General features: G+C 46.0%; 10 protein-coding genes across 10 annotated transcripts; 5 read left to right on the forward strand and 5 right to left on the reverse strand.

The window, feature by feature from the left end:
* Positions 1-27: 27 nt before the first annotated feature.
* On the reverse strand, positions 28-2,673 carry F4822DRAFT_396119 (phosphoglycerate mutase-like protein). The gene is made up of 4 exons (XM_051457486.1): positions 1,925-2,673; positions 1,733-1,866; positions 1,530-1,678; positions 28-1,471 (listed from the first exon to the last, which is right to left on the reverse strand). The coding sequence occupies exons 1-4, from the start codon at positions 2,082-2,084 to the stop codon at positions 421-423; spliced, it is 1,494 nt and encodes a 497-aa protein (XP_051317019.1). The 5' UTR covers positions 2,085-2,673; the 3' UTR covers positions 28-420.
* Positions 2,674-2,675: 2 nt separating this feature from the next.
* F4822DRAFT_396121 (alpha/beta-hydrolase) lies at positions 2,676-3,953 on the forward strand. The gene has a single exon (XM_051457488.1). It carries the CDS (start codon positions 3,033-3,035, stop codon positions 3,822-3,824), a length of 792 nt encoding a protein of 263 aa, XP_051317020.1. The 5' UTR covers positions 2,676-3,032; the 3' UTR covers positions 3,825-3,953.
* Positions 3,954-6,706, reverse strand: F4822DRAFT_396124 (cysteine proteinase). Its single transcript, XM_051457489.1, has one exon. It carries the CDS (start codon positions 6,415-6,417, stop codon positions 4,357-4,359), a length of 2,061 nt encoding a protein of 686 aa, XP_051317021.1. The 5' UTR covers positions 6,418-6,706; the 3' UTR covers positions 3,954-4,356.
* Positions 6,707-6,826: 120 nt separating this feature from the next.
* F4822DRAFT_396126 (Alb1-domain-containing protein) lies at positions 6,827-7,959 on the forward strand. The gene is made up of 2 exons (XM_051457490.1): positions 6,827-7,093; positions 7,174-7,959. Exons 1-2 carry the CDS (start codon positions 7,060-7,062, stop codon positions 7,674-7,676), a joined length of 537 nt encoding a protein of 178 aa, XP_051317022.1. The 5' UTR covers positions 6,827-7,059; the 3' UTR covers positions 7,677-7,959.
* Positions 7,960-7,962: 3 nt separating this feature from the next.
* Positions 7,963-9,638, forward strand: F4822DRAFT_179635 (splicing factor, Prp19-binding domain-containing protein). Its single transcript, XM_051453390.1, has one exon. The coding sequence runs from the start codon at positions 8,126-8,128 to the stop codon at positions 9,563-9,565; it is 1,440 nt and encodes a 479-aa protein (XP_051317023.1). The 5' UTR covers positions 7,963-8,125; the 3' UTR covers positions 9,566-9,638.
* On the reverse strand, positions 9,630-12,191 carry F4822DRAFT_179652 (DNA polymerase alpha, subunit B). The gene is made up of 4 exons (XM_051453391.1): positions 11,557-12,191; positions 11,316-11,498; positions 9,936-11,262; positions 9,630-9,870 (listed from the first exon to the last, which is right to left on the reverse strand). The coding sequence occupies exons 1-4, from the start codon at positions 11,883-11,885 to the stop codon at positions 9,694-9,696; spliced, it is 2,016 nt and encodes a 671-aa protein (XP_051317024.1). The 5' UTR covers positions 11,886-12,191; the 3' UTR covers positions 9,630-9,693.
* Positions 12,192-12,338: 147 nt separating this feature from the next.
* Positions 12,339-13,777, forward strand: F4822DRAFT_396131 (CRAL/TRIO domain-containing protein). The gene is made up of 2 exons (XM_051457491.1): positions 12,339-13,192; positions 13,247-13,777. Exons 1-2 carry the CDS (start codon positions 12,499-12,501, stop codon positions 13,576-13,578), a joined length of 1,026 nt encoding a protein of 341 aa, XP_051317025.1. The 5' UTR covers positions 12,339-12,498; the 3' UTR covers positions 13,579-13,777.
* Positions 13,778-13,983: 206 nt separating this feature from the next.
* F4822DRAFT_396132 (putative SPP30 protein) lies at positions 13,984-15,051 on the forward strand. Its single transcript, XM_051457492.1, has 2 exons — positions 13,984-14,353; positions 14,435-15,051. The coding sequence occupies exons 1-2, from the start codon at positions 14,151-14,153 to the stop codon at positions 14,883-14,885; spliced, it is 654 nt and encodes a 217-aa protein (XP_051317026.1). The 5' UTR covers positions 13,984-14,150; the 3' UTR covers positions 14,886-15,051.
* A 125-nt stretch (positions 15,052-15,176) lies between these two features.
* Positions 15,177-15,479, reverse strand: F4822DRAFT_427102 (Apc13p protein-domain-containing protein; the record flags this gene model as incomplete). The annotated part of the gene is made up of 1 exon (XM_051460677.1): positions 15,177-15,479. One exon carries the CDS (start codon positions 15,477-15,479, stop codon positions 15,177-15,179), a length of 303 nt encoding a protein of 100 aa, XP_051317027.1.
* A 1,395-nt stretch (positions 15,480-16,874) lies between these two features.
* Positions 16,875-17,681, reverse strand: F4822DRAFT_442317 (uncharacterized protein; the record flags this gene model as incomplete). Its single annotated transcript, XM_051462978.1, has 2 exons — positions 16,875-17,417; positions 17,469-17,681. The coding sequence occupies 2 exons, from the start codon at positions 17,679-17,681 to the stop codon at positions 17,142-17,144; spliced, it is 489 nt and encodes a 162-aa protein (XP_051317028.1). The 3' UTR covers positions 16,875-17,141.
* Between the last annotated feature and the right edge of the window lie 474 nt (positions 17,682-18,155).

Raw genomic sequence — 18,155 nt, forward strand, 5'->3', positions numbered from 1 at the left:
TCAACTACAGACATACATTAGCGCGCCAGTAGGGGATGTGGACATGATCTCTGGGATGATGAGGTATTAGAAAAAAGATTTCTAATTCGACATGATAGCTTGACAATTGTTTGATTGAGACGATTTCAGTTGAGTGACGATCTTATTTTTGCAATCATTTCGGATTGAAAGTGATTTTTCAAAATTAAAATTATTTTATGTCTGACGATGTTGATTTTTCGAAATTTGGAGATCATGTCTGCAGGCATGTACATACAGCATTAAATCTAGTTTATTCTTCTCAGACAAAACAACCTCAACTTGTACATGTATTAAAAGTCCAATAACAATATCGATATCGATGTTTTACATGATCAATTAGTATTATTGTTATTGTTATTATTATTATTATTCTCCCTCAATTCAACGCATAATCATATATTAAACAGAAATCCGCGTGATCCAAGGTTGGCTAAGATCCGTAAAAAAACTAGCACCCTTCACCTTAGTCGGCGTATCCTTACCAATCGTAACATTGCAGTTCTTGATCCAGTCACCTTCAGAAGCATACTTCTCCGCGATATACTTGGCATAATCATTCAACCTACAAGAAGAGCCAGGTCCGTTCTTGCAGGATGGGATGGGATACACTGCGTCGTTTAGACGAATTCGGATGTATGTATCGTCAGATGTTGTTGGCTTCAAGGTTGGCAACGTCGCATATCCGCTATTGTCTCTTACAGTACAATCCAGGCGCTCAAAAGCAATAGTCCCGCGCATTGAAACATATCGCGACCCCACCCATAATCTATGATCATCCTTTTCGACGGCAGACAATGGAGGTTGCGTATCAAAAACACCGCTCGCGGTAACTAATTCGGTCAATTGACCATCGTTCAGGAACGACGCGAGCAGTTTCGGTACCTTGAATAGCGACCCATCGGCTCTGGTACCGTTGACAGGCCCACTCTTTAGTACGCCAACAAGCGCGTTGAGGAAGGGAGTCATCATTTTCTTTGGAAGATCTGTTCCCGGGCCTACCCCATAATAATACCGGAGATCATTAGAATACTCGTGCTGCTTGAGTTCTTCGTCCGTAAACACACCACACCAGGGGGAGAGTCGACCAGTAATGTGGGATTCGAAGCCGCACAGATACGGAATCTGGTCCACATCGCTAGCCGTTAAGGTTAGGTTGCCTTTGATTAATTTTTGCAACCTATTTTGAACAGGCGGGATCCAAATGCTATCCCAAGTCGACATATGCTCTCCTCCTTCCAAGTCTTCGAAATTCGGGCACATATCCGAAGGAGCAAGTGAGTCTCCGACGCTAGCTGAAGAGCCTTTGGACGTTACCGAGATAACACTCCCTTTCTGGGAAGCAGTGGCACCCAAGAAACCCCGAACAAACATAGACGCTGTCTGGAGGACTCGAGTATAATTATTGGCCCACACTATAAACTCATCTCCGTCACGATAGAGGTCCGGGTACCTATAATTATTAGCTTGGTCATATATTGTAAAGGCGAATCAGTACAAGATTGACTAACCTTGTTCGAAGAGTATAGCCTAGATCATAGGCTTCTTTCACCCCTGTAGGGTTTTCCATGGCGATTTGGGACGAAGGGTTTGTCAAAACAGGCTTCCAAGATGTCAAGAATGATAGACTCCCCTCCGCGGTGTAGTTAGCGGTTTGAAACTAGATGAAAGATTTAGCGAATATTGCGGCCGTTCCAATGCGTTAAAAACGAACCCAATCATACATCGACAACCATCCATCGTAGGCTCCTTGGTCTGGATACCTTGAGCCATGTCTCGAGACATATGCAGCTCGATCGATGTAGCAATTCTGAGGGATTTCGGGCGAAATCCCAAAGACGTTCGGACCTATTCGTGGTTCTTAATAAGCCTCGCCCCGGAGCTATCGACATTGATAGTATCATACCAGCATACCAAGGCCCATTAGCACCTAACCATTGGAGAGGATTCCTCGCACTCTCGCTAGAAGGAAAATCGATATCCTGGAGTGGCGCAAGGTATTGTTGTGCTGCCACATAGATGCCTGTATTTGCTAATGAGATTATGATGGCTTGCAGGGTGTGCATAGTGCCGTTATTATTCTAAGTCGAAATCGGTACGATGCCCATTACCTGTCCAGACCTGAATTTCCCACTTCACACAACACAAGAATAAATCATTCGTTCGGTCTAGTAATCAAAGCCGATAACAATGGTAATGGGAAATTTATATATTCAATCCCGACTACCAACGCTCTCGCTCGGATGATAATGCTGGACCTATAGTGCCAATTCGAGTTCCGTATTCCGACTCCATCTTCGCATCCATGTTTAGATCTGATAGTAAATGCATCCATAATCTAATTAGTGCGTGTTGGGAACAAGTTATTGATGTTATCTCGACAAGCACGTGTCAAGTAACAGTCCCCTGGTTTGTGCAAGGGAGCTACCTAGGTAGTCCAAGAAGGCGATGACGAAGCCGGTCGGAGATTGAATTTCCAATTTGGGCTTGCTACCCACATCACGTAGTAGCCACACGATACGATATGCGTGCTCAAGACTTAAAAGTACCTAATATGAGGATAGGTATTAGATCTTGTGCATAGAGTTCGACGGGATAAATAATAATGAAATTTGTAGTATGTAAACTCCTCGAGACTCAAAAAGGTATTGTATGGTAAGAATTTAAACGTGAAGTCACTAATTATACCAACCTAGGTACCTAGGGGTAGAATGCTAACCTGTAGTGTCCTTAGCGCTAGGCTAGGCCCTGTCAATTTGCCCAAATTACCTAGGTAGGTACCTACATGTAGGTAGGTCTGCTAGAGCATCGCTTTACTATGTATCTTCTCTACCTATGTAGGTACCTTCTGCGCCCGGGCTGCCGGGCTGGTTATTGGTCGAGTATTATGCCATTGACCTCATTGAATACCCTCGACCTATCTAGCTACCTAAATCAACCAGAACAATCAGTTAGACATTGAGATACCCGCTTCCCACATATATAGGCAGCCAAATCTCCCCGAAAAAAAGAAAATGCCGACTAGAATACCCACACCAGAAGACTTCAACCACTTATCACCCTCATTGCATATATCATTGGTTTTCCCCGAAGTCCGGGAGTTGACAACAGCTATTCTCATTCTCTTTCATGGTCTCGGAGATTCGGAAGCTCCATTCACTTCCTTTCCGAGAAATCTGAATCTACCAGGCGTCCTTTCCATCTCTGTTCGTGGAGTATCTCCGCTACCTCCGGCATTACTCGGTCAGTCACATTCCGAAATCGCAGGCCCAGCCAGACATTTTCACTGGGGAGATGATTTGACTCTGTCACCATCTACAGGAGACTTGGAATCTGACCCTGGTTTCTCCAAGGCCGAGTACCTAGTCTTAGGAAAGTTGGTTCGCGAGACGCTTATCGAGAAATGCGGATGGAATACAAATGATATTATCCTCTTTGGATTCGGCCAAGGTGGCTCTCTGGCCCTTGGCCTGTCATCAAGGATTCGTGAAGGTGAGAAGGTTCTAGATATCACTGAAGGAGACAAGGGTACATCATCATGCTTTAAAGGGTCTGTATCAATCGGTGGACCATTGCCCTCTAGTATGATACCTACGATAAGCACTAGAGAAAAATCTCGAACTCCAGTCTTAATATGTCATGGCAGATCAAGCGAATCTCTTAACGAGGACGACATAGATCTGTTAAAGAAAGAGTTCCTTGACGTGCGGGAAGTTAAGTGGAAGAAATCCGATGATAGCATGCCTAAAAATAGGGATGAGATGCTTCCAATTATGCAGTTTTTCGCTGAAAGGCTACGCGGGTGATAAGCCCATTGATGTATCATGGATGAGAAGTGATAGGGCTGGAAGATGAGACATTACACATCACGATATGCGGGGTATAGACCATCGGATCTGCATGTAGAAAGAAAGAAAGAAAAGGTATAAATAAATACTATTAATGTGTGGGTGGTCCTTATACTCCCAAGAAATGGCTTTAATGCTGGTCTCTTATTAAAACTTATTTCCACCCAGTTTACCGAGGTTATATCCATGGAACAATTGTTCGTGTACTATGTATGAGGAAATATCAAGTAAATCGTCCGAGGATTACATAGTAAAACGACATAAAATAAATGAGCTATAACATATACTAGGTATTCACGCTCCATGAACTTACTACGGCCCATTTAGATAAACGCCCACCAAAAAGACGTACGGTAGTAAACACGTTTTACCCAAACGTAACCGTACCCAGACCAGAAGAACCGCCTTGGCCCGTTCCGCCAAAACGCCGTGGCTATGCAAAGAAGCACGCTATTAAAGTACACCTCATTGACATCATTAAGTCCAACTGTTACATTGCTTTAGTCCATCCGTGGATTGGGCTTTGCACCCACGTTTCGTTACTGTCCGTTTGCGAATTAGGACGGCGTAGTGGAATCATTGGATCAACTTCCTCCCCTTCAGCTAGAGATGGTATAAGAATTGATCCTGCTCGTGCCGCTTTGTTAAATCGTTCCTTATTTGGCTGTGGCTCGAGAGCACCGTCGTTTGGCTGGGCGGCAAGAACACAATTTGGAACGACACAATCGTAGAAAAGCATGAAGACTTCACCTTGCGCTAGGACGGCCTCTTCGGTTGTTTCCCGTACGATATTATCACTTATTTTCCACCATTTTGCGTCTGCATCCGAGTATGAACTCGTATCGCTTTCATTATAGTCATATCCAAATCCGCTATCAAGTGATTCGGGGTATTCGGCTGCTGCGTCCTTAAGATTTGACGGTTGACGAGGATGCCTTCGATAGCAGACGTAGTGACCGTTCTCATGCCGTCCTGAATGAGTTATAACTGCGCGCAGCTCATATATCGGACCGGTTATCCTGGGTGAGTTTAGACTTCCTGAAACCATGGATGAATTCGGATCAGTAACCCAACGCTCTTCTCCAATGTGAGAAGCATCCGTATCGACCTTGATGGGACCACTCGCGCTTCCCAAGCACCATGGACCGAGGTCGAACCTTTTTGGAAACCGTACCGCTGCGGGATTCTTGAGCATGTGGCCGGTAACCTCAAAAACTGACCGGTTTATATGAATGGCAAGGCTCTGGGGAGGTCTCGCTATGGCTGTCTGCCTGGTTTTGGTAACACTGACTCGCTTATCTATTTTGCTTATGTTTTTAAGGGTGTCCTCTTCAAAGTCATCCTCTTCGAGGGCAAGATTGATAGCTTCCAATCGATCGGCGGCACCACGTAATGTTTCTCCGGTTGCCCCATCTTCCTTCGAACGAGATACAACGATTCCAAGAAGTTTCTGAAGTTTGAGTAAAGTGCACTTGACACAATCTAGTCCTTTGATGGCCTCTAGGTCGGTATAGGAATCTAATCGCTCGTAGAGGTCGTATTCCCTTTGCTCTAGCCCAAGATTGAGTGTAATACAGTTAAACGGTGTCAAGGATAATCCGTCCGAATGGCCACACTGAACACATGCGACTCGTTGTGCTGAGCATCCCTCTAGGGGATTCCTTAAATTCGCGGTACTCGATACGAGTGTTGGCAGTGATTGATATCCACTGTCACCACTATGCTGGCTGTCTTCGGTGTCGTCTCTAATGCCTGCAGTTTCGAAGCAAGGCGAGCAATGCTGAGGTTTTGCGGCCTTGATGATTTCTCTCTCGATTTCATCTAGGATCCGAGAGAAATACTCCTGGGCGTCCTGCTGCTGTCCCGTATCCAACGATCGTAGCTTTTTCGACGCCCATAAAGTCTTTCCATTATAACTGGTGTTGGTCAACTTGAAAACAAGGTCGCGTAATGAACCTGTTGAGCTTGACTCTCTATCCCCTAACGACTTGTCTAGTTCTAGACCTCTTTCAAGATATGAGGGTAACGGTTCCAACGAGGACAATCCCTGAAGGATACTGTTTTGGAAGCATGAATTATCGTAGTTCCCGAGACCGGCGGGGTGATCCGTATTATGCTTAATTAATGTGCCACCGGATAGACTGGAGAGACTTCTTCTGCCGGCATCAGCAACAGACGTGATGATGCCGCCCGGCCCATCCATACCAAATATTCTTCTGAGAAGGTCGCTCTTCGCGGTATACGATCGGGAACGTGTCGATAGCGTAGGCCGTGAGGTTCGGATAGGTGAGGGGCTGAGCCGGTCGTCGATGGCATAGAGAAGGATCGCTGGCGTGATGGCTACTATTAAGTCCCAAAGAAGCTGACCAAGATATCGTAGCCGGGAGAGGGGCGAAGAGCGCAGAGACTGGTAGAAGATAGTTAATAGAAGGAGGAGGAATGATACAATGACGCTCGGTTGCTGTAACCGGTCCAGCAAAGCGCCTAGTGCATAGAAAGAATGAGATTCGTCGAGATGGCCGAACTGGGTCTCTGGGTGATGAGAGGGCATCCTGGTGTTTGCAGGCTATGTTGCGATAGCACGGGAAGATGGATCATGCGTGATGGGAGGAAGAAATCAAAAACCATCAAAGCTGGGTGAGTTTCGCGAAATTATAATAGGCGAGAGCCGCCATGGCAAAAAAGGAATGACAAAACGAGTCTGTTGTTCGGCGCTCTCAATTGTTTTCCAAGGTTTTTGTGATCTTTGTATCCACGTATGTAGGTAGGTAAGTTTTGGCAGTAGGATGTGTCCGAAGCATCTGCGTTGGTAACAAGAATCTTGGGGGACTGGTTGTGCTTTTTGATTGGGTGAGATCCATGGTACTTTCAAAATACCATGCCTTTTTTTCTTTCTTTTAAAAATGGGTCATCTGATAGCTGCACCCACGTATGTACCTGGGTACTGTATACGCTAAGACTGCAGATTTATAGATACACCCATTCCTTATTTAACCTTTTCCCGTTTGCCTTATCAATTCCCAGACAAATCTTTATCGCATCACCGTGCAGGCCTGCGGGGCAAAAATTTAAGAAATTTGTATCTACAATACAATTCGACGTTGTGTCTTTGAACCTGAAAGGTTCACTAAAATACTTCATTTTCTACAAGAATAAATCCGACAAAAATTAAAAGCGAGAAGATATAGTAGCCATGGCTAAAAGCGCAATTTCGAAAAAGAAGAGAGGTGCGAAATTACAAGCCTCGCTGTTCTCTACATTTATCTGCAGTGGAATTAGCTAATTAAGAGATTGTTTTTTTGTATAGCTCCTTCTATTCACTCTAGGGCTGCGAGGCGTGCGACATCTCCAGGTATTGACACCGACAAGTCACTCAAAAACGTCCAACCCCCTCCCGAATCAGTCGACTATCGCCCTTCTGTACTTGCTATACACAATGGAGCAGGGATCACGAAGAAGACAAAGAAGAGCAGAAACATGAGCTCAAAGGCGCGAAGAAGGCATGAAAAAGATCAGGATCGTGCTGCTGCGATCATGGAGAGAACGGAGCAAAAGGTTGCGAAAAGTAAAGGCCAAGCTCGAACGATTCAATCCCGGAGAAAAACTTGGGATGAGGTCAATGACCAGATACCAACGAACAAGACCAAGTCCGAAGGAGGCGCCGGTGGCGAAGACGACCAGGAAGTATCCGAGTTAGACGAGGAAATGGACGGGGGTCATGTTGAGAAGATGACCGAAAGCGCTTTGGCTATAGATCGAACTCCATTACAAGATGCAATGGACGCGGAACAGAACGACGGGATCTTATGAGATTTTGAAGGGAGGCTAAAGGAGTTAACCGGGAGTTATTGGCGTAATATAGTCATGCCTAGCTCATCTTTCTAGGCCTGAACAGGTCGTTTTAATATATGTCTTTTTTTTTATAACACCAAAATGTGGCCGTTAGATTCATTGAATTTAAATTCAAGCTTGGAGACCCCGCTGTAAATGATTATGGTTATCGATAACATGAAGCTCTACATAGCGGCCCCACACCAATTCCGCTAGGAGGGACATGGAGGGTAGATTTATATGTGGAACTTAATCTCAATACATACATCAATGTACTGTACATTTACATATCTACCTAGGTACATATACATACACCTAGATTATGTAGCTTCAAAATTCTGGCAAAACACCTTTATTATTATTTATAATTCCTGTCTCCAACCCCGACATCTATTAACCGTCATTTCGAACTTTTGTTTTCCTTCAAAATGCAGTCACGACGCATGACTGCGAATCCCGCGCGACCTTCGCGTTACCGCGCTGGTAAGCCAACTGGCGCGTCGTCGTCCTCCGAATCCGATTCAGAAGCCAGCGGTAGCGATACTGAGCAACAACAGACCCAACGCAAAATCGCGCCACCCCCCAAAGCACCAAGCGCTGGGAAAATAATTAGCAACCTCAGCAAAGTAGACCTCAACGAACGTCGAAAGCAAGAACTAGAAGCCGAAGCTAGACGTGTAGCGGCCGCAAAAGCAGCTCGTCTAGCAGCCGAGGAGGGTTTCGTCACGGAAGAAAGCGAAGAAGAGGAGGAGAGTGAAGACGATAGCAACGACGAAGACGACGAAGAAGAGGAAGAGAGCAGTGAGGAAGATGCTCCTCGGCGGTTAATGTTAAAACCTAAATTTGTCCCAAAAAGCCAACGAAATGGAAACAAGGAATCTCACGAGGAACAGGACGAAGCGGCTAGGTTAGCAGAAGAAGAGGCAAAGAAGAAGAAAGCCATGGATGAGATGGTCGAGGAGCAAATGCGCAAAGATGCTGCGGCTCGTGCGACTAAGAAAAAACATTGGGACGATGTAGTAGACGAAGAAGAGGACGTCGACACGGAAGATGACGTGGATCCCGAAGCCGAATATGCGGCATGGAAACTGCGCGAGTTGAAACGAATCAAGCGAGAGCGTGAGACTATCGAGGCGCGCGAGAAGGAAAGAGAGGAGGTTGAGCGCCGAAGAAATCTAACAGAAGAAGAACGAAAGGCAGAAGACGAAGCATTCCTCGCAAAGCAGAAAGAGGAAAAGGACTCGAAAGAGAAAATGTCGTATATGCAAAAGTACTTTCACAAGGGTGCCTTTTATCGGGACGAGGCGGAGGCTGAAGGTTTGGTTAATCGGGATATTATGGGGTCACGATTTATGGACGACGTAAAAAATCGCGAATTACTTCCAAAGGCGTTACAGATGCGCGACATGACGAAACTGGGTAAGAAAGGTGCCTCGAAATACAGGGACCTCAAGTCGGAAGATACAGGTCGGTGGGGAGACATTCGTGATACAAGGCCAGGCAAGGAATTTGATCGATACAGTGTGGACGACAGATTCAAATCCGATCGCGCTAGAGAAGCATCAGGTCCTGGAGGAGCCAATGCAGTCCCTATTGGCGAGAGGAAGAGGTCTATTCCCGATGCGCCAGAAGGCCCTAGGAATCCGGATCGAGGACGAAACGCGGATAGATATCGAGAACGGGACCGGGATTATGATCGAAGTAGTTACCACCCAAGAGATGACTACCGACGTCGTAGGGATAGGTCTAGGTCCAGATCTCCTAGGAGGCGCGATCGAGATGATTACGGTAGCCGGAGGAAAAGAGACTCATCTCAAGAAGTAGATCGTTGTGCAAACGAGAAGAGGCGAAGAATAGACATCAAGTAGAAAAATACCTGCCAAGCAGTATATTCATACGGGTTTATGAAACCTCACAGGCCGAATCAATTCTAATTAGGATATCTCCCACTCGGTACATGCAAATCCAGCTCAATTGCACCAATTATACGACCCAATTATATCCTTGTGATTTCTATTCTAGCCCTTTCGAAGACTTTATGACCAAGCAAACCTGTACTACCCACGTCTTGATCCGCCACTTTCGGTGGGAAAAGTACCATTCGAGCGTATGTACCCGCACCTCTCCTTTTGGAGAGGTATCCTGGATTGATGACCAAGACACTTTCCACAACCTAGCATGTGTTAGCGAAAATATTCGACACGTATAATACGCCATGGGCTTTTTTTCTTTTCTTACCTTCGCAAAGGGGGGTAAAGCACTCGGTATAATCATCACATCGGGCTTCACAGTCACCATCTCGCCAAGCTTCAAATAGCTTATGTCAAGTGCAGTACCAGTTGGAAGTCCATCCGCCGTACCCGCCTTCGGTAACTTCTGCCGGTCTATAGGGGGGAATATAGGGAAGTAATGTCGTTGCTCGATTAAGTATCGCGAAGTTCTTGACAGTAAATTAAGGTCGGCGGTCCGGCCACCAACCAATTCCTCGTTTCGCAAATCCCACAAAATATCCTGAGACGAGATTCCGAATATTGCCTCGTTTATGGATACCGTCATTGGGTTGCCTATTATCCGAACGGCTTTGGGTAGTCCGAGCTCCTTTTTGGGGAAGGCTTCTTGCGGCCAGGACACATGTTTGTCAACAACATCCCGAGCGGACGGCATCAAGAGAATAGTGATGGTAGGATTTGACGCAACTAAGCGATTGAAAGCAGGAGCGATCATATACTTGAAAACGGTGGACATCGTTGCGACGTCAGGGTCTACCGTGGCGTCTTCCGGAAGGTCGAAATCGCCTGTAGCAATCAAAGGGTGATCGACGTCAATGAATGGGCCCATCAAAATTAGGGCATCAGCGCATGTATCCGCTGCTTGGCTGCAAATGGCGTGAAGAGGCTCGAAGTCAAGGTTGTCATCAGCAGAATAAGGCCCCGAGCCGATAATGATATTTAACGGTGCCGGATCATCATCTGATTCCATTGCATCAGGTCCTCCTCGTAGTCGCTCTCGGTGAGCTTCGATAGCTGCTGGCGTGGATGCAGCACTAAGTAGCAATGGTATTGATAATACTTCCCGAACAACAAACTCATTACCGGACGAGTTGATCCCCCTAAATGCAACGATTTGTCCTGGGAAAAATTGGTACCGGCCATTGAGGCCTTGCAAATTCAGAGGAATTCTTCGGCCTCCACCAGTCCGCCTTGATGTCTCTAGAACAAGAGAGGCTGCATTCAATTTGCCCTCTAAAGAATCCGATGCGATTCGGCCCACAGCAACGATTTCCGTGGTACTTTGACTAGCCGCACTGCCGAATTCGTCTTCGTCTATATTATGATGGTCTCTCACAAGGCCAAGAAACTCGTCTATCCGATCATCTAGAATCTCGGACGCTTCTGAGGATTTCATGGCCAACGTTTTATAGCCAAGTTTCTTCTGGTCTGAAGCCGCAGTTAATTTGATGCGAGACTCTGCAAACGGTACAATTAACGGCTCGGGGGGCTTTAGGTGTTCATTTAAGACTTCCACTACCTCTCCTGGGTTGAGGCGGTCGTTGAATGAAGTGGCTCTATGAATCCTCAGCATTCTATATAGGGGTGTCAAGCCTCGATTATTACTCACGGTACAGCGTTCATAGAATCTAATTGACTCTCCAATCGCATGGGGCTCTTAGAATCAGGCGAGCTACCGAGAATGCCGCCCTTCACTCGTGCCATGGAAGGGGTCTCGAGCTGCTGTCGTCGCTTTGGGGCACTTTTACTTAACTTCCCCGTAGCTGGAGTATTGGGGACCATTCCTTCTAACCTACATGGCGTTAGCCTTGGGTTGATGAACTATCGAGATAATCTAGATGCCTACTCACATGCCGTAGACATCCCCGCTATTCTTTACAGCGCTGCGTGGGGTTCCGGCCGCACGTTTCTCTGTCTTGATGTGAGCGTGGTGGGTTCGATTGCTCCGCTCTAAAGCATCTAAAATATCTTGTTTTAGGGCTCGCAAAGTTTCCACGGATAGGTTGTTTCCATCCATGTCCATTTTTATGCAATATGACTCCCACTTGAAGAAGAGATCCTGGGCAGATAGTGAATGCATTCGCATTATAGACCGCAGTTCGGAGACGACATCGGGCTCGAGTTCCCTGTTCGGAACGCCGAACTGCTCGTTCAACTCTTGCAAATCTGCTTCCGCCATGGCACAAGATCCAGAAACTGAAGTGGCGACCTAATAATGGATATGGTCGATTTGTATATGACTGGCAATGTCGAATATATGACTATTGTACCATATTTTTAGCTCTAACGAGAAGAAAAAAGTTAAGGGCCTTGTTACTATTTTCTTTAAGTTAGGTATGAGACGAAGAACCTAAGACGCGCTTTTCCCACTTTAGGGCGCGTCTTAAGGTTCATTCGTGTTAAGTGGTTTACCTATTAGGAAACGCCCTAGTGCTGTGGGTCTTGGCTGTAGTACTTCCACGGCCAGGTAGGCACGTACAACAGTTAGGTACCTAGGTAGCATTTTCAGGGGACTTACCCAAAGATCTAGCGCTACCCGAAGTAGGGGTTAGCCCCCTGACAAGCATCAAGCTAGGTACAAGTTTAGCGTAGTTACTGTAGGTACCTACCTGAACAGGCCAAGTCAATAAAGGGTCCAATTGAGATTCTTCCGTCATCCGGCACCGCCTCTTGACCTTCATTTCTCGGGCTCTTCGTTCGACCATACCGCATCTTCTGTCTTTATTTCCTCAATTTTATTTGGAGATTCTCAACGGAACTAGTTTCAATTACATTATTCATGACAAAAAAGAATGGCCACCGCTAAGACAACAACAGCGTCTGGAAGTGCAGAACCCTCAGTCCTCGAAGAGAAAACTGAAATTGGTGTATTAAAGACGCCGCTTGCAGCTCCCACCGCAGGCAGTGCTGTCCCTGAGAAACCAGCACTTACCGCCGATCAGCAAACTAAATATGACTGGCTTCTAAAGCGTGTGAAGGGTTGGACTGAAGTCCCTTCGACCAAAGACAAGAGCGGTCCTTTAACTGATAATGAGAAGATGTGGTTGACAAGGGAATGTCTGTTGAGGTATCTAAGAGCTACCAAATGGCACGAGAAGGAGTCAGAGAAGCGTCTGCTAGAAACTCTAGCGTGGAGAAGAGAATACGGCGTTGAGGAGTTGTCCGCTGATCATATTGGCCCTGAAAACGCCACTGGGAAACAGATCTTATTGGGTTACGACAAGCACGGCCGTCCCTGTCATTACCTAAACCCAGGCCGCCAAAATACAGACGTATCCCCTCGACAAGTCCAACATCTTGTTTTTATGCTCGAGCGAGTTATCGAGCTTATGCCGGCTCAACAAGAAACCCTAAGTCTTCTCATCAACTTCAAAACCAGCAAAAGTCGCTCGAACACAGCACCCGGCATCAGCCAAGGCCGAGAAGTCTTGCATATCCTTCAGACCCATTACCCTGAGAGGCTCGGGCGAGCGATGATAATCAACGGTAACCAACACTATGTCAGCAACTAGTATAATATTTACTAATGGGAGGCTATAGTTCCATGGGTTGTATGGGGTTTCTTCAAGCTTATTACGCCTTTCATTGACCCGTTGACGAGGGAAAAACTAAAATTCAACGAAGACATGACGCAATACGTGCCAAAAGAACAGCTATGGTCGGAATTCGCGGGAGGCGAGTTGCAGTTTGATTATGATCATGATGTGTATTGGCCAGTATTAATAAAGCTTTGCGCAGAGAAACGTGCAAAGCAGAAGCAAAGATGGGAAGCCGGCGGCAAGCAGATTGGCGAGAGGGAGGATTATCTTAAAGGCCATGACGCTCAGGGAATATCGCCTTCGCCCGGTTACTCCGCCGAGGCAAGCACTTAATGATGTTCCAATATATTAAAGAAATGAACAGTTGGGAGATAGACTGCATAAGAACGCATTTCCATGAGGATAATTTATTGATACATTAGGTGGTCCTAAAACACCTAGAATTGATCGGACTGGTATCTAATATATACATATGTACCTACTTAATTGTATGAAGCTTTTATTGGATCAATAATTATAGATTGTGAGCTAAGAGGTTCCTATATGAATTTAAGTGCGTTGCAGCTTGTAAACCTTAGGTAGGTACCTAGGTATTTAAGGCCTGTAAAGTCCATTGGAAGGTTACCAGAAATCTATGGAAGGTACCTAATGTTCCTCTACTATAAGCTACAGCGCTCTAATTGACCCCACAGCAGGCGTTCTAGGGAATCTATCTCTGCTTGGTTGCCCCAACGCACTAAATATCCTTCCCAAAGTATGTACCTAAATCTTTACGTGATTTACCTACCAAGACAAGATCCTCATGCAACGCAGCTCACATAAGAACGACACATCTTGATATTTAAATTTATATCCTACACCCCCAAAAACGGAAAACATAAAGTGAAGTCGATCTGGACAAAATAATGGCGAACCTTCAGCCCGTCAAGGGCACCAACAAAGACCAGCCGGGTTTGCGCTACCCGACCAACGGCAAGACAATATACCATCGACCTCTAAATCGCACCAAGGCATCCGAGCTCAGCGGTGCTAGTTTCGCCTACCTATTCTCTGAGATGGTCGGTTACGCCTCGAAGAAAATAGAGAGCATACAAGATTTAGAAAAGCGGTAAGTCAGCCTAGGTCTACGATCAATCACGCTCGAGTGACATGCGTGTTCGATACTCATACCATCGTGCTCCCAAACTAGGCTCAACGTTCAAGGTCACCCGATCGGCCTCAAACTTCTCGACCTCCTACTATATCGCGAACCGCCGCGTTCACAAACGCGACCATTAAACATCATCACGCTCCTCCACTTCATCAAGATCAACATATGGCAGCACCTTTTCGGCCGGGCCGCCGACGGGCTCGAGAAGTCGTCCGATCCTACCAAACCCGACGAGTACATGATCATCGACAATGAACCCCTCGTAAACCGATACATCAGCGTGCCCAAAGACATGAGCCAACTCAACTGTGCCGCCTATGTTGCCGGTATCATCGAGGGTGTATGCGACGGCTCCGCATTCCCAGCGAGAGTCACGGCGCATAGTGTGGGCAAGCAAGAGGAAGGCGAGATGTGGCCAGGCCGGACGGTCTTTCTAGTCAAGTTCGCCCCCGAAGTCATGGAGAGGGAGGGATATCTAGGGAAGGGCTAAAAGGGCCTTCGCGTCAAGGGGGAAAGAAATAAAAAGAAATGGGCGCGGTCATATCATATGGGCATTGCATGGCGTTTAGGACTATGAATGAGGAGTTCGGGTAGATTCAGTTTCACACGGACATGATATCATCGGATAAGACCGAAGTCGCCTATTGTTAAGGTGATCTCGAATTAATGGTACGCCATATATAAAGAAGGCCATATCTTTGCGCCAATTCTAACCCATTAATGCTCATGTGCATCTGGTTCGTATCAGTAGGGATAGAGCCGTACACCCACTTCCTATCGATCATCGCGGCAATCCCTTAAATGGCGTTTTCGAAGCCCGGCTTCCGCCTCCATTCGTATTCCCACCTTTCTCCGCAGCAGGTCCCCGGCCCATGAGCTCCGCTAACCCTAGATCCTTCCAAGCGGGCTCCTTGCTTCGCTGGGTAGCTTTCTGGATACCAAAGGCAGCATGTTGATCGGGTACGACGTCGTCCTCATCCTCTGGATTGATAGGCTGGTGATGCGGTGGCACGTATATCTCATCATCGGGCAACTTGTCCTTGCAAAAGTCCTCGAACATGTCGGCGTCCCTAGGCCGTTGCATGTGTACATATGTGTAGCAGCCGTCCTTGTTCTGCGCGAGTAATCAGTTACCTGGGCATCAAAATGCTCTAGAAAAGAGGAAGTTTTATACCATTGTTGCGATTTAAGGAGACTTATACCTCTAAACTTGGTATGTAAGTAGGTAGGTAGGTAGGTAGTAATAGCTACGGGCAGTAGACAGTAAAATGGGACGTATGGCAAGCCGCCGTTAGTGTATAATAATAGGTAGTGGACCTAAGGTACCCAGCTAACCTTGTTGCGGGGCTACGTTACGCCCCACGTCGCCCAGTAAAGGTACCTACCTAGGTACCTAGGTGGGTACTATTGTAAATACCTACATAACGTCCTTACAATAGTAAAATCATTTACTCTCACGAATTATCGCACATGATAATAGAAGGATTATATTATCAATTACCTAGGTAGAATGGTGTCAATTCTTCGTTGGCGTGACCAACATTGACCTTTGGAGGTAGGCAATGAGAGAAAAAAGAACATTGAAGGATATCGACATGTCCTTTGCATTCCTTCCTACCTTCTTTAAATTTGATCTTTCTGCCTTTTTCTAACCCTCGTCTTGATTTTATTCTTGCTTTTATTCCTATTAATCCTTTTTACCACGTCTACGCCCAGATACACGCAATGTTAATTTCTATTAAAACATTGGAAATGTCTGGTTTATATAAACATAATGATATTTATATCATCTACTTAGAATAGATAATTTATGGAATAGGTCATCTAAGGCCATCTTTTACCAAATATTAAGTCATTTTTATGTTCACTAACCTCCTATTTATTTCTTTTCTTCAGTAGTTTCTATTGTCGCCCAGCTAGTTTTCAACCTAATCACGGGTTGCTTCCAGGAATAAACCAAAATCAGTAACCAGAAATACATATCGTTATTACTTAAGTATGGAACTACCTACCTAGGTGTTCTTTATAAGTTCTCGCTACGAAGCTCGAATCTATTCGTACTCCCGATTCAAGACGTCGATAATTAATAGGTACGTTTACGAGAGTTGTCCTAGAATCAGGAGCGTAGCCTCACAATGGGATTACAGTTAGTATAACGTGTTTCGTCACCTAGGTGCCTTTATATCATATTCTACTAAATTTCACCATATCAGCAAGCTATACGTTGTACCACCCATCGGACCGATCCCCACGGCACTCTCTTAGCGAGGCCATCGAAAACTGTAATACTAAGCGGTACACGACCGGAAATTAGGGAGTATCAGTACCTATTAGGACAGGTTTCGATCCTGTTTTCCGGAGAAATTCCCGGCATTTTCGGGAAGATATAAGTCCTAGGCACATGGTTTTTTGATTGATCAGTCTCGTTTTATTTAGATTGATTATTTCTTCTCGCTAGACACCAATGCATGTAAGCTGACAGGGTGCGTAACCATCCTTATTGTTTTAATACAGGTCGCATATCCCATATATGTCCCACTTCATAGCACTACCAGAACGTATATCAGAGCATATCTTCACGTATTTCACGGAACTGAACACGGTCGAAAATAGGTTATCCCATTGTTATCTTAACCGTGAACGCCGTAAGCTCGAATTATGAATTGCAAAGAAACTACTCCGAACACAATCCAGGTATATGTTTCTTCTACTCGAAACCCCTGTGTCTGCCCCGAAGATTCGAAGTTTAGGTTAAATAGACACCAATGCCATAGCTCCTGTCCAAATACCATCCTCGGAGACCATCGGCAATGCATTCAGTCAGGATAGAGTTTGTCATATACTGGGCTGCAAGCGTAGGAGAGATGGTAGAAATACCAACACGCTGAGGGCAGACCGAGGCGGTGCAGTTGCCCGACACGGCGTGGTAGCAACCTTCGACTAAATTGACCGTGATGTCGCCTTGGACGGCTTGAAGCTTCTTGATCGCGCCGTTGCAATCGTCCACCGAAGGGGCGGGACCCTAAATGACCGATTAGCAAATATTTAGCACTGCTTGATAAAGAACGCTTACAAATTCGGCGACGGACTGGTGGCAACGGTGAACAGCGTCTCGGGGGATATTGGCATGATCGGCGCTGGATTGGACAATGGCATCCGAGAGAGCGGCCTTTTGCATGTGCTCGGGTGACAGTGCCGGGGTCGACACTTCTGTTCCTCGAAGAGAAGCGGTAGGTGTAGAGGCGGCCATGATAGCAATCGGCATAATCATCTTTATGAACAGCATGATGAATATCGTGTATCGATTTCTATTAGTAGAATAGGGGAGCAAGGATTATTTGGGCAAATGATTGTTCTGATATGGGTCTTGGGGTTTGAAGAGGTTTGATCTGTTGATTTAATTGCGATGGTATTTGCTTGTTGTTCTGGTGTAACCTTTGAGGGTTTGCGAATTAGAAATGGCTGTGAATGATTGCCGGGCGTACCATGTGTGTACGAATAGATGTTCTCTAAAACGAGAAGGGGGGAGGACAGCCTACCACTAAATAAAATTCAAATGACACCGCGTTTTAAGGGAACTAGAGGAGACTCTTGTGGCTACCTAGGTAGGCAGGGACGCGGTGTTGATGGAGTGGTAGGTGCTATACATGTTTTATCTTATAACGGCTGTCACTTCCATTTGGTTGTATCTAGGCTCCTGCCCTACTACAGAACACGCCTACCTTGGTTACCCAGGCCGGTACCTGCCATATATATGCCA

The sequence above is a fragment of the Hypoxylon trugodes genome, assembly GCF_022578975.1.
Source record: "Hypoxylon trugodes strain CBS 135444 unplaced genomic scaffold F4822scaffold_3, whole genome shotgun sequence".
NCBI lineage: Eukaryota > Fungi > Ascomycota > Sordariomycetes > Xylariales > Hypoxylaceae > Hypoxylon > Hypoxylon trugodes.

Excerpts from the sequence above, each read along its gene's own strand:
- F4822DRAFT_396119 (XM_051457486.1), bottom strand. The coding sequence starts at position 2,084 with ATGCACACCCTGCAAGCCATCATAATCTCATTAGCAAATACAGGCATC. Across the intron at positions 1,867-1,924 it reads TAATGGGCCTTGGTATGCTG|GTCCGAACGTCTTTGGGATT; the intron begins GTATGATACTAT and ends AACCACGAATAG. Across the intron at positions 1,472-1,529 it reads GGCTATACTCTTCGAACAAG|GTACCCGGACCTCTATCGTG; the intron begins GTTAGTCAATCT and ends TAATAATTATAG.
- F4822DRAFT_179652 (XM_051453391.1), bottom strand. The coding sequence starts at position 11,885 with ATGGCGGAAGCAGATTTGCAAGAGTTGAACGAGCAGTTCGGCGTTCCG. Across the intron at positions 11,263-11,315 it reads GATTCTATGAACGCTGTACC|AGCCACTTCATTCAACGACC; the intron begins GTGAGTAATAAT and ends GAGGATTCATAG. Across the intron at positions 9,871-9,935 it reads CTTTACCCCCCTTTGCGAAG|GTTGTGGAAAGTGTCTTGGT; the intron begins GTAAGAAAAGAA and ends AACACATGCTAG.
- F4822DRAFT_396126 (XM_051457490.1), top strand. The coding sequence starts at position 7,060 with ATGGCTAAAAGCGCAATTTCGAAAAAGAAGAGAG. Across the intron at positions 7,094-7,173 it reads AATTTCGAAAAAGAAGAGAG|CTCCTTCTATTCACTCTAGG; the intron begins GTGCGAAATTAC and ends TTTTTTGTATAG.
- F4822DRAFT_396121 (XM_051457488.1), top strand. The coding sequence starts at position 3,033 with ATGCCGACTAGAATACCCACACCAGAAGACTTCAACCACTTATCACCC.
- F4822DRAFT_396124 (XM_051457489.1), bottom strand. The coding sequence starts at position 6,417 with ATGCCCTCTCATCACCCAGAGACCCAGTTCGGCCATCTCGACGAATCT.
- F4822DRAFT_179635 (XM_051453390.1), top strand. The coding sequence starts at position 8,126 with ATGCAGTCACGACGCATGACTGCGAATCCCGCGCGACCTTCGCGTTAC.
- F4822DRAFT_396132 (XM_051457492.1), top strand. The coding sequence starts at position 14,151 with ATGGCGAACCTTCAGCCCGTCAAGGGCACCAACAAAGACCAGCCGGGT. Across the intron at positions 14,354-14,434 it reads ATACAAGATTTAGAAAAGCG|GCTCAACGTTCAAGGTCACC; the intron begins GTAAGTCAGCCT and ends CTCCCAAACTAG.
- F4822DRAFT_396131 (XM_051457491.1), top strand. The coding sequence starts at position 12,499 with ATGGCCACCGCTAAGACAACAACAGCGTCTGGAAGTGCAGAACCCTCA. Across the intron at positions 13,193-13,246 it reads GCGAGCGATGATAATCAACG|TTCCATGGGTTGTATGGGGT; the intron begins GTAACCAACACT and ends GGGAGGCTATAG.